Raw genomic sequence first — 14172 nt, 5'->3', positions numbered from 1 at the left:
TGTCCTTTTTCCTGTGAGGTTGAGCTTGTTCATGAGGCCCACAGTGCAGAACACTGCTGTACTTCCTTGATCTGGAAAGCACAAGAAACAACTGTCTTGTTACCCTTCTTAGACGTCACTTGTATTGGAATTTTACAATTATGATCACCAACCCCCATAAGGCCATTAGATATCAGGGCACTACTCACTATTGTGTCTGATTCTTTCATAGCTTGTTTCAATTCTGCACCCTTTCTGTCACAGTGAATATAAAGTATGCTGGAACGCTTGCCATTGCATACCTTGCATGAAAGATGCTTCCTACAATCCTTGCTGATGTGTCCTGTACACAAACAACCAAGGCAGACATTATTTTCTTTTAGGAAGGCAATCTAATTACTGAACCTTTTTTTCCCAGCTGAGAGCATGAATCCAATATACTGTATGTTCACCTATGCGGAACAGACAAACCCTTTTGGCTAACAAGACCTTTTCCCTTTCATACGTTCATTTTTAGCTTTACCTCTCATAGTGGTGACAATTATGGCAAAGCTGCTTCTTTTAGGCTTAGAATGAAACTATGATTCAGATTCATTCACACCTCTGCTTATTGCTGGTGATGTCGCATCCTTTATATTCCCAAATACCGGATCTGCAGTAATCTCTTTGTACCTTTCAATAAAATCAAATCAATAAAATCAACAAGGTCGGTGAAAGTAATCTTACAGCTGTGCCTTTCTTGCAGTTCACAGACCATTATTCTCCATTTATCCCCAAGTATATAGGGCAATTTCTTTACAACAGTCAATATATTATCAGGCTCATGCAGCTCACATCTACTTCTTCATTGCAATAGCCTCTAAGAAAAAGACTACTGTCTTAAAGCGCTTTCTTATTTTCAGATTTGATTGGTACCCAAGAAATGGCCTTTTGCATGTAGACAGATGCAAATTTCTATTCAATTTATGTTCCTGTAATAAAGCCTCAGCTTTTCCATATCCTTTCTTAGGATTAACATTAACCTTCTGACAGGTTCTCTAGTGCGACCTCTACTGTTCAAGGAATTAGAGGCAGTCTCGATAGCTATCGGTCTTGCCTTCAACACTCTTTTCAAAAGCCCTAATGAATGCAGGATAATGCAATGGATCACCAACGAAGATTAGGATGTCTCTTTTAGGCAAAAATGAAATGCATTGCTGTTGTACCAATAAGGCTTTTATTTCATTTTGACTCATAATATCAATAATACTGTTTTGACCTCTATCATCTGAAACAAGAGTGTTTCAATGCTGTAGGTTAATAAGCCCTTTGAGCTGCTGGATATGACATAGGTTCAGAGCGCCTTATTAGAGCAGACTGAGAGTAAACCCTGAGCTACCTCTTGAGATTCTTGTGCATGTTTCGCAAACATTTGAGGAACAAATGAATTAATATTGACATTGAGTGTTTCTATTTTTCTCTGTGCCTTTCCAATATAGGAACTCACACCATAAGACTGTCCTGCTGGAGTACTTTTAGCATTTGCCTCATGTGAAGCCCTTAGCACATTAACTTTGGCTATCTGTGCAGCTATTTCTTCCTGCAACCTAAAATGCTCCTTCCTTCTGCGTAGCTTTTCCTATGGAGCATGTTTGTCCTTCAGTAATTGTTGCTGTGCGATTAATGCAGCTAGATAAGCCTCTATTTTAATGCATATAGAGGAGGTATTAGATGCGAAAGATGTATTATGACTGCAGCAGAAGTTGGAGCACTGATATTTGACACATTGGAGCAACGAACATAAAATGCTGTTGGAACCCAACAGGTCAGGGAGAACCTATAAAGGGAAATGAGCAGTCAAAGTTTCTGCTAAGAGGTATTCTTGTATGTGAATTACAAGCTAGCATGTGGTGCGGAGTAGCTAGGACAAATGGAATATTGGCCTTTATAACACATGGATTAGCATTGAGTAACAGTGAAACACTTACAATTTCACTTTGAGCACTGTGCACTTGTCCCCAAATTTCTGGAGACTGTCCCCTGGGATCTTTAATGAAGACGATCCAAAATAGATTCACTAGGCCAATTCCTGCGATGAGAAAATTGCCTGTTCACATCTGGTTAAAGAAACTGGATTTGTATTCTTTGAAATTTATAAGAATGAGAGGTAATTACTTTGAAACATAGAAGATCCAAAGGGGACATTATATTCTTGGAGAATCTCAAAGTTAGAGGGCATTGTTACAAAATATAGGGGTTGTTATTGAAACAGATTTATTGGAATTTCTTTTCAGAGGATGGCAAATCTCTAGAATTCCCTATCTTGGTGGGTTCTGATAGATCATTAGAGATATTTAGAGGTTCATGACTGTTTTTTGAATGACTGGGGAATTGAGTGCTAAGGAGAACTAGTACAGGACAAGGTTTAAAATCACAGATTAATACAACACAGAGCCAGGCACTACGGCCCAACTTGTCAGTGCTAGCCAAGTTGCCCACCAAGCTCATAACATTTGGCCCATGTCCTCCCAAAACCTTCCCATCCATTTGTCCTGTCCAAGTGCCTTTTAAATGTTGTTATTGTAGCTGTATCAACCACTTTCTCATTCCATATACCTATCATCCTCTACATGAAGAAATTGATCCTCAGGTTCCTTTAAAATGATCTGTTCTTGCCTTAAACCAATATCCTCTAGATTTTAATTCTCCTTCACTGGGAAAAATACTGTATATGTTCATCCTAAATATGTCCCACAGGATTTTATACATTTATATAAAATCACCCATAAGTTTCCTACTCTCTATAAAGTCCTTGCCCGCCCAACCTCTCACTCCAATTCAAGCCTTTGTAGATCTTCTCTGCTCTCTTTCATGATCATATTGAATGGGAGGTCAGACCTGAAGGGCTAGGTAGCTGACAACTTCCTTTATTTTCTTCTGTTGTGTATTTGATTAGAATTAGTTTGTTCTTACATTTAGCGGCCTCTTCATTAGGTCTTTTACTTCTGCGCTCATTCGCTTCAATGTTTGACATGTTGTGCATTCAGAGATGTTGTTCTGCAAACCACTGATGTAATGTCTGATTACTTGAGTTACTATTATCACCTTACTGTCAGCTTGAATCACACTGGTCATTCTCTTCTGACCTCATCGAAAAGGCATTTTTGCCCAAATAACTGCTGCTCACTGAATTTTTTTTGGTTTTTTTGGCACCATGCTCTGTATTCTCTAGAGACTGTCGACTGTGAAAATTCCAGCAGATCAGAGGTTTCTGAGATAGTCAAACTACACCATCTGGCACCAAATATCATTCCACAGTTAGTCTTCCCCATTCTGATTTTTGGTCTGAACAACAACAGCCCTCTTGACCAAGTCTGCATGCTCCATGCATTGAGTTGTTGGCATATAATTGGCTATTTATGAGCAACATACAGGTGTAACTAATAAAGTGACCACTGAATGTATGTCTATGATACATCACACCATGTTTCTAATGCACTTGGTTTTATCCTAATCTAATTACAGTTTATCTCAAGTTGACCTACTATGATTTGGTTATTTTTCAGATTTAATTCCATGAAAAATGGCATGATGCACAAATGTGAATGTTGTCAAGAAAATGAAGTAGAGGAAAAAGAAACAACACTGAACTGCCGCAATGGAAAAACTATGAAGTACAAGTACTCCTCTGCAAAGACTTGCACATGTAAACTTTGCAAAGACAAAGCAGTCTTTGCAAAACTGTAGTTTTGCACATCTAGTCAACTGAAAAAAAATTAGTTTATGTGATTACATCTTAAATGATACAGGAATTTTAAAATGTTTAGTATGTGTATTTACCTTTGGTAAAATAAGCAATTCATTATTGGTGATTTTAAGAAAAAAATATTTGCTATCTATATTTGCTTAAGTGGTGAAAGTGGGAATGTACTCTAAATCATACCTACTGTTAGAATTCTTTATACGTTCAATGAGAAATTATAATCAATAAAAGATTTGCAACAAAATGAAGCACTTTTTCCTTGCAGCGCTAAATGTTTCATGTTAAATGTGCGCAACAAAGCACAGCCTTTGCAGTTTAATTTCCTGCTCCTGATTCACAATTTCAGTGTCAGTTTTCCAGCTGGATGCAGCTTTTGAGTGAAGCAACCCACTGGGTAGACAGAATCATTGACTCTTGTCAAAAAGTGCATATCCATGTTCAATCTTCATACAATAATACTGAGTTCTGTATTCCTTTGCGTGATGCATTAGGATTTTTCTGAGCAACACAGTTTATTAAGGGTCTGAAAGATAGTGTATTTTAGCCCTAATCAGAAGTCAACAAGCAAATTGAACTTCCACGACCCATATCATTTTGCCTGTTCTATGATTTCCTCAGACACCACTGGATCTTTTCTCAACTTTAGGCTCCAAATTAATGGATTTCTCTGAACATCAAAGTAACGCCTCTGCACTAGGCCACACAGGACTGGACATTGGTACTTTGTCTTTAACATTCTATACAGTTCCTTACATTTTAAATAACTTTGCTGAGCTTTTAAGCTTCTGCCATTGATGCTGTTACTGTTGAGATTGTATCTCACCTGTGAGTCATGCTAGATTTGCAGCTTTAGCTGCAGGTTATCCAGAGACTCATACTACAGCAATGAAATATATTTTTCCATCATATTTAGATCTCAGAATGACCACTAATGTCATAATTATTTCTTTTGTCCTAAATGAATCTATGCCAGTGGTCCCCAACCATGTGCTAGGAAACAATATGATATGTCCATATGAAATGAGTCAGCTCCACCTTTCCTCATTCCCCGTCACACCCACTGTTGAACTTGAACGCATGTGAGGTCATTATGCACGCGAAGTCATTACCCATGTGAGGTCATCAGTCGCCTAAACGCAGTGATACCCTAGCGCCAGGGATTACTGGTTGGTGCCAGGTAACCGGCCGCCTCGTGCGGCCGGTGAGAAGTGCCAATGCTACTGGCCTGGAGCGCGGACAGATGGGCTCCACCTCTAAACCTGTTTAGCACACTGAATGTTCATGGGGAACCCGGTGCTAAAATATTCACAGACAACCTAATTCGGGCTCAGGGTTTCGTTAAGTAGCAGAGTAGCTACCTCACTGTGATCTACTGAAAGTCATTCCTCGAGCCAATCTTCTGTCGTCCGATAGATCCTACCTACCTACAAGGGGAGGGGGGGTGCCCTGTTGCACTCCTCGGTCAGTTGGTCGTTCTCTCCGGACTGCAACCGCCGCGGCCCCGGAACGGGGACCTCCGGCCCTGACCTTGTCCTCTCACTGGTGTGTTGCAATGATTTCATATGTTCATACGAGGAAAATATATGCTGTGTGTTTAATATCCAAACGTTACTTAAAATGTTATGATGCTATTGACTTATAAGTGAGTTATAATTGACTTATCACTATATTCATGCGAGGAAAATATGCGCTGTGTGTTTAATATTAAATTTGTTAGATAAACCCTTTTAGAAACGAATTTGAGTGTATTAGCCATTTATAAGTGACTTATAGTTGACTTATCACCTATATTCCAGTCGTACTAACATCCACACCGCCCTCCCCCCCCCCCCGAACTGTCCACAAGAATATTGTCAATATTAAACCGGTCCGTGGTGCAAAAAAGATGGTGACCCCTGATCTATGCATCCTAAGTACCTAACATCCTACTTAACAGATATATTATCATGCGCAGAGTCTGTGTTGGTGTAGTACAGACATGCATGTACTAATTTTAAAATTTCTTTCCAATATTTTTATTAATTTACATATAAGAATACAGAGTACAAGAAAAAATATATATATCAATACATTATACTAAATCGCATATAAAGACTCCTTACCCTATATCCATACAGAATAATCAATTTGTAACATTGAAATATAGTATGTGTAGTTTGACTATGTAGTTAATGTGTTTAACTACCAGATTATCAGTTAACTTACTCAGAAACAAAGGAAGTGAGGATCCAAGAAGGGAAATAATAGAAAATTTATTAACAGCATTAGCTTCTAAAAAAACCCATATTGGGCAATCATCACGATTAATGTAATATAACCAAAGTGGAAGATTTCTTTTATTAACTGCCCAACAATACAATCTAGTTTGGTAAGGCTAATCCTCCATTCTTTTTATCTTTCTGAAGATGAATTTTATTTAATCTAGAATGCTTATTCTTGAGTCAAGAGCATCAAAAAATGATTTAGGAATAAAAATGGGCAATGCCTGAAAAAGATCTATAAATTTACCGTAGATTCCGGACTACAGAGCGCACCTGATTAAAAGCCGCTGGCTCTAATTTTAGAAATAAAATCAATTTTTTAATTGTACAGGCCGCACCGGATTTTAGGCCGCACCGAATTTCCGGCGGACCGGATTTTCGGCGCACTGGATTTCCGGCGGACCGGATTTTCGGCGCACCGGATTTTCGGCCGCTTGTAATATGAGATATTTACACAGAAAGATATTACACGTGTTGGGCTTCAAATTCTGCCCTGTGTTCGTTTTGGAAGAGAGACAACCAACACCGGATTACAGTGCAGCGTGGCTTTATTGCAGAACGCGTTTTGCCTTCCCCTTACATTCTGCTCTTATTTATACTCCTTTTTCCCCCAAACCAAACCCTCGCTACACATATTTGGTAAGGCTAAACTTTGTTATACCTACCGGTATTTGATAACATCGGACACTTGTGTCCTTATTGGCCCGATACCATTCACACACGAGTTTTACTGTTTTTTTGTTTACTGAATCGCTAGCAGTTTCGGTGCAGCGGAATCCTCAGTTTCGCTCCCTCCCTCCCTTGTACTGCTGTCTAATATCACGTGAGCCATTCCTGACCTGAAGCGGCAGTCCCAAATTAAATCCTAACACACGTGAGGATTTTTTAAACTTTTAATTAAATCCGTATGGTAACATAAACAAATACATATTGCAAATGCTTTTTTTCGAACCGTGCCTGTAACACGGCTACTTTTAAAATACATACCTATCGGTAACACACAAATTACGTTGGGTATACTTTTTTACTGAACAGTGCATGAACAACATTCCAACATCTCCTAACGACTGGTTAAAAAATATATATATTCTGCAGCCTACCAGGAAAAGTTATTGATCGCCTTCTTCATCTTCCTCCTGCGCACTAAAACCATCAAAGTCCTCTTCTTCAGTGTCCGAATTGAACAACCTCAGGATCTCATCACTCACTTCAATCTCTTCGTTGTCGCTCTCACTTGAGCGCACGCGATCCTCTTCATCACGCAGCAGTCCAGCCTTTCGAAACCCGTTGGTGATGGTGGATGTTGTGACATGGCTCCAAGCATTTAGGATCCACTGGCAGACTTGAGTTAAAGATGCTCTTCGCATGTGGCCTGTTTTGGTAAAGGATTTCTCGCCGCTCGTCATCCAAGTCTCCCACTCAATGCGTAGTGCCACTTTAAATGCCCGGTTCACGCTGATGTCCAGTGGCTGCAAATACTTCGTGGTGCCCCCAGGAATCACAGCTGGAATTGAGTTTGTACTCTTGATGGCAGCTTTCACTGAATCTGTTATATGAGCCCTCATGCTGTCCATAACGAGCAACGCTTTTTTTATGTGAAAAAATCCCCCCCGGTCGCTTGGCGTAGCACTCTCTGAGCCAATCCTTCATTAGACTCTCCATCATCCAACCTTTCTTATTGACTTTCACCATGATTTCTTTTGGGAATTTTTCCTTTGGCATTGTCAGCCGCTTAAAAATCACCATCGGTGGAAGCTTTAGTCCGGATGCTGTGCAGCTCAGAACACAAGTAAAATGCGTTCTCTCATGGCCACTTGTTTTCAGTATGATGGACGAGTCACCTTTTTTATTAACAGTCCGAGTGAGAGGCAGGTCAAACGTCAAAGGTACTTCATCCATATTTATGATTTCATCTGGCCCGATGGAATTCTCCGCTATCTTTGTTTGAGTGAATGTGCGGAAGTTAGCAAGTTTTTCCTCATGGTCGGGAGGGAGCTGCTGACAGAGAGTCGTGCGTACCCTGATGGACAGGCCTTTTCGTCTCATAAATCTAAAACACCACGATGGCCCACCTCTAAAATCTTCGATTTTCATTTTGGTGGCGATTGCTTTAGCCTTCAGTCTGATCTGCACGGTGGAAACACCGCGGCCGCCTGCTCTCTGTGTGTTAACCCAGTCTTCAAGAAAGTTTTCAAGTTCGGGCCATCTGCTGTGATTACCTCTGAAAGCTTTTGTCGTCTTTTTGCATTGATTCAGTTCTTCGCGCTGGCGTCTCCACCGTCTCACCATCGATTCATGTATGCCAAGATTACGCGCAGCAGCTCGATTTCCTTGTTCAACCGCCAGATTGATTGCCTTTAACTTAAAAGCTGCATCATATGCTTTTCTTCGAGTGTTTTCCATTTTGATGAGGGTGAGTACAAATGGCTGATTTACAATAATTTGTGAAGTGCGCTTGATTTATCGTACAATTTCATTGGACCTCTGTGAACTACTCATCAATTTTATTGGTCTACTGTTACGAGGCAAAATGTTTTGGCGGCATGGGAAAAAACCTTCTATTAGCCGCACCTTATTATAAGCCGCTATGTTCAATGCTGTTCAAAGCATGGGAAAAAAGTAGCGGCTTATAATCCGACATCTACGGTAAGTATTATATTTATTTTGATAGAGTTAATTCGGCTAATCAGCGATAACAAAAGAGGCGACCAATTTGGTAGTACTCTTTTTATGTGATTCAATAGGGTAAGAAAATTTTCTTTAAATAGATACATAGTTTTTAGTGATTGTTACTGCTAAGTAGGTAAATTGGTTTCTTACCATTTTAAAAAGGTTAGAATTTGTTCGTATCAAATTATTCAAAGGGAAAAGTTCACTTTTATGTAGGTTTAATTTATAACCTGAGAACTGGCAAAAACAGGAGAGTAAAGAAAGTGCATGAGGTAACGAATTCTCAACATTAGAAATAAATTGCAGCATATCATCAGCATATAGCAAGACTCTGTGAATAGTGTCACTCCTTAAAATACCGGTGATATCATTAGATTCTTGAAAGGCAATGACTAAAGGTTCTAAGGCCGGATCAAAAAGCAAAGGGCTCAACAGACAGCCTTGTCTAGTGCCATGTTGAAGCTTAAATGGTTTGGATAACCCTAGCGGAAGGAGCTAAATAAAGTAATTTAATCCATTGAGTGAAAATGGGTCCAAAATTGAATTTTACTAAAGTTTTTTCTAAAGTTTTAAATAAATAATTTGATTCAACTCTGTCGAAAGCTTTCTCAGCATCTAGGGATACCACATATTCTGATATCATGTTAGAAGGAGAATAAATAACATTTAATAACTGACAAATATTAAAGCGAGAATATTGATTTTTGATAAATCCAGTTTGGTTATCGGAAATGACATATGGTAAAATATTTTCAATCCTATGGGCCAAAACTTTAGATAGGATCTTAGTATCAACATCAAGTAAAGAAATTGGTCTTATAAGAAGAGCATTCAGTTGGATCCTTATTCTTTTTAAGAATAAGCAAAATGGAAGCCCCATAAAAAGATTGAGGGAGTCTGCCCAACTTGAATTAATCTGAAAAAACTGAACATAAATGAGGTATAAGCAGTGAGGAAAAGATCTTGTAAAACTCTCCAGAAAATCCTTCTGGACCTGGAGCTTTCCTCAAATGTAATGAGCAGACAGCCTCAACAATTTCCTCAAAAGAAATAGGTTATTCCAACAACTTTCTGTTGTCGGCAGAAATTGTAGGAATGTTTAGTTGGTCTAAAAAATTGTTCATTAGTGTTATCCTTAGAAGATTCAAAACTATAGAGTTTAGAATAAAATTCTCTAAAAGTATCATTTATTTCTAAATAATCAGTTGTCCTATCACCATTAGCTTTGCATATTTCTTTAATCTGCTGTTTAAAGGTTTTAATTTGCTCAGCCAATAATTTACCTGTTTTATCTCCATGAATATAAAATTGACTATATAAAATTTGACAAAAAGGGAGTTGGGTTTCAATTGGATAGGTTAAAAGGAGATCATATTTAGTTTTAGTTTCAACACATCTTTTATATAAGGCAGGTTCTGGAGCCAAGGCATACTCTTGGTCTAATTGTTTCAGCTGATTAGCTAAATCACTTCTCTCTTTATTAGCTTTTGTCTTAATACTTGCAGTATAAGAAATAGTTTGTCCTCTAATATACGCCTTAAAAGCATCCCATCTGATAAGACTAGAAGTCCCCTCTAAGATATTCTCTTCAAAAAAAAGTAATTTGTCTCTCCATAAACTTTAAACAATCTTTATCAGATTACAAAGTTAGATTAAATTGCCAAAACCTATTTGTTTGAAGAAGACCAGGGAGATTTAAAGATAGCATAGGAGCGTGATCTGAGACAGCAATCTCTTTATATTGACAGGATTGAACTGATGGAATAATTTGGCTATCAATAAAAAATAATCAATCCTGGAATATGTATGATGGACATGAGAGAAAAACGAGTATTCCTTGTCCACCGGATGAAAAAAACGCCAAGCATCAACAATACCACATTTCATTAAAAAAGATTTAATAAACACAGCTGATTTATTTGGTATCATTAGTTTAAAAGAGGAATGATCTAAAATTGGATCTAAGCAACAATTAAAGTCTCCACCCATCACCAACGAGTACAGACTTCAATCTAGCAATATTGAAAAAAAAACACTTGAAGAAGCCTGGGTCATCTATATTCCGAGCATACACACTGGCAAATACCATTAGTCTGTTATATAGTTTCCCTCATACTATAACAAAATGCCCATTAGTATCAGAAATTACTTTATGTTGAACAAAGGGAACTTTATTATCTATAAGGATCAAAACGCCTTTGGCTTTGGCCTGAAATGAGGAATGGAAAGGAGACCCTCTCCATCGATTAAAAAGGCGTGCATTATCACACTTACGTACATGGGTTTCTTGAAGAAAAAACAATTGGTACCTTAAGTTTTTTAATATAGGCAAAAATCTTATTTCTTTTCATGGGATGAGTTAGCCCTTTCACGTTAAAACTAAGTAAATTAATACTTTGATCCATTTTAAAACTATTTATAAGAAAAGTTAAAGCAGCAGTCAGAGAAATGTATATCTAAGCCAAAGGATTGACTAGATTCCCAAATCAGCTTCAAGAAAAAAGAACTCCCCATCCCCCTCCCTCCTCCCAAAGAGAGAAAATCAGTCAAAGAACAACTGCTATCTACCCCCACAGAAAACATCCCCTTAGAATGCCTGTTGGAACCACTCCAAAGAATTCAAGGTTATTTACTGTTCCAAGACTAGATAATATACTGCAAAAAATAACTTTAGATAGGTTTATCAAACAGAAAGAATAATTATTCATACTGAAAAATATTAAACAGTCTTTTTTAATATATAGTATTTCTGTTTTTGCAAGATTTTTAATCTATTCAATATATGTATAGTCATTTTTTGAGTCTAAAAATTCTTGCACCTGCTCTTTCAAACAAAACCATTTAAGTGATCCATCTTCCGTTGGGATTCTCAGTCGAGCCGGAAAATGAAGAGAAGGCTTAAAATTTTGCCTGTATAGCTCCGCCGTAACTTTTTTAAAACTTAACACCTTCTGCCATAACTCCTGATGAAAAATCTTCAACAATATGAATCTTCTGACCTTGGTAGTCAATCATACCTTTTCCACGGGCATCACGAATCAGACGGTCCTTTATTTGAAATTCAAGGAAACATATAATGACAGATCTTGGTTTTGATTTTGAAGTTGTTATGAATGAGGAGCAACTCTGATGGGCAGAAGGGTGCAAAGTCGCCCCCCCCCCTTTTGAGAATCGCAAAATCGCTATTATTTCGGGTCTGATACCAAGGAAGTGAGAGAGATAAACAGCTCATGTCAGTAATGAGAGAGAGGCAACGCAGGGATACACAAAGGTGGAATGTCTCCTCCTAACAAAAGCGGAACGGAACCACTGATTACTGCTATTGTCTCTTGGAGAAGGAATTGTGTATTGAGTACTGTTCTATTCATTGAATCCCCTCAGGGGGCAACTAGAGTGATCTGGTTGATGTGTTGCATCATCCCAACCTGATTGACACCTGAGACCCCGTGAGTGGGGATAAAAGTAGGGTCTGGGGAAACACCCCTCAGACGCACCAGGAGAGATGCTACGAGACCGGTGGGGGCTTGTGTGTGTGTCCACCCTTGCCTGGGTGACGAGTCCACCATGGAACGGTCTAGCTAAAGGACGGAGGGGTCATACGTGAATGGTCACAAAAACAACGCATCGACGGATCAAGATCGTAAAAGGAAAGTCGGCAAGTCAATAGCTGTTACTCCCTCTCTCTCTCCAACAATTGCAACACAGTGATCAGCAACTACCGCAGCCTGCATGATCCGAACTGAACTTTATATTTCCATCGGACAATTCATTATCCCCTAGACAACGATAGAGCTTATTTTTTATTGATTATTATTATACCCGCTCTTTTAGGTTTAGTATTGATGTTGTATATTATCTGTATATTTGCATTGATATTATTTTTGTGTATTTTTACTAATAAATACTGTTAAAAATAGTCAGACTTCAACGGATACTCCTATCTTTGCTGGTAAGATACCCAGTTACGGGGTTCGTAACAAAGTCAATCCATAGATGGCGATCTGTGAGCACGATCAATCAAAGGCAGACTTTATAATATCAAGGAATAATTCCATCAAAAGTTTTGCAAAGAATTCTTAAGAATTATCTCCTTCCATTTGCTCTTTAAGTCCCAAGATTTGCAAGTTGTTTCTCCTACTTCTTTTTTCCAAATCAGTAATATTCTGTCTCAGTATTTTGTTGGATTTGGATTGCTTTTCATACAGCTTTTGCAAATCATCCATTCTCTTGTCCATTATAGTAATAACCTCTTGATGGTCCTTTATCTTCTTATCATGCTCAGTTAGGATTGCTTGAATATCTTCTAATTTCATACCTATTTGTTTAATTTCAGCGCTGATTTGTTGCTAATCAGCTGATGCTTTTTTTTCTGAACTGCTGAAACTCCTCAGTAAGCTTTTGAATTGAGCCTGAAATAGCTTCCAAAGCTGCTTTGGTAGTCATAGTAATATAATAACCCGTCTAACAGTAGTATTTTAAAAGGTTGAAGACAAAAGTAAGCAAGCTAGGAGCACCAGCAGAGAGCTGTTACTCCATCAGTGGCCACCAGGCAAATACCCTAATTTTAAAATTAAATAGAATACTGTAGTAGAGACACACATGGACTAGTTTTAAAATTAAGCAGAATACTGTACATTGGAGACATCCAGCATATCAGGCGAATGTCTCCTTGGAAAGAGTACCAAAGTGAATGTTTTGGTTTTATTACAAATGTCTTTTATTTGCAGTTTTGCATTTCATGGGCTCATTTAATTGGATGTTTGACCTCCCATAAAGTTGACAACACTATCCTATATAACAGCTCATCATGCAAAGCCCATCAACCAACACATTCTTCAGGAAGACTCCTTCATACCTATTTAATTTAATTAATTCATATATATATGTATATATATTTACTTTAATTCACAGTTTTCTTTTTCTCTCTATTATCATGTAGAGCACTGTACTGCTGCCGCAAAATTAACAAAGTTCATGACATATGCTGGTAATATTAAACTTGATTCTGATTCTCTCTATAACACTATGTCTGTCAGTGCATCATATGCTTTCTACTGCTTTTTATTGATTTCTCCTTTTCATTAATGACCTCCAGGGTGCACCATCTGTACATAATTACCACAGTACGGTGGGTGGGTGGGTCGGAAAGGTTGTTAATATATTTTCTTACACTGATCTCCCATTGTTGTCCCTGCAATTATCATCCGCAGGTGAAAATTCAACAACGTAAGATTTCATTGGACTCTAATATTTAAACTTTATTTCCTCTAAGAATTGTCAATCTTTATCACCAGTAAAGGCTGCAAAGATAAGTATCACTTCCAAGGCAAAAACTTTGCAATTTATCATTAAAATACTGAGAATTCTAAACCTCAAATCACTGTTTTAAGTTGCAATGGAATAGCTGAGAACCTTCACTCCCTTATCAATATCTTCTGGCGTCGTTCTCTTCCCTTTTATTATAATGTAGTCATCTTCATTTGCAGTATATTTGGGGATGATAACTCCAGGGATACGGTG

General features: G+C 38.1%; 1 protein-coding gene across 1 annotated transcript in view; it reads left to right on the top strand.

The window, feature by feature from the left end:
• LOC140738191 (uncharacterized) overlaps window positions 1-3931 on the top strand; it is a 120407-nt gene extending 116476 nt beyond the window's left edge. Inside the window, exon 93 of the mRNA XM_073065303.1 lies at window positions 3525-3931. Coding sequence (XP_072921404.1) covers window positions 3525-3705 — 181 coding nt within the window. The 3' untranslated portion in view covers window positions 3706-3931. The remainder of the gene's footprint in view (window positions 1-3524) is intronic.
• Window positions 3932-14172: the final 10241 nt, after the last annotated feature.

Source organism: Hemitrygon akajei, chromosome 14 (genome assembly GCF_048418815.1).
Source record: "Hemitrygon akajei chromosome 14, sHemAka1.3, whole genome shotgun sequence".
NCBI classification, from domain to species: Eukaryota; Metazoa; Chordata; class Chondrichthyes; order Myliobatiformes; family Dasyatidae; genus Hemitrygon; species Hemitrygon akajei.
This window is presented reverse-complemented; position numbering and strand designations above follow the sequence as displayed.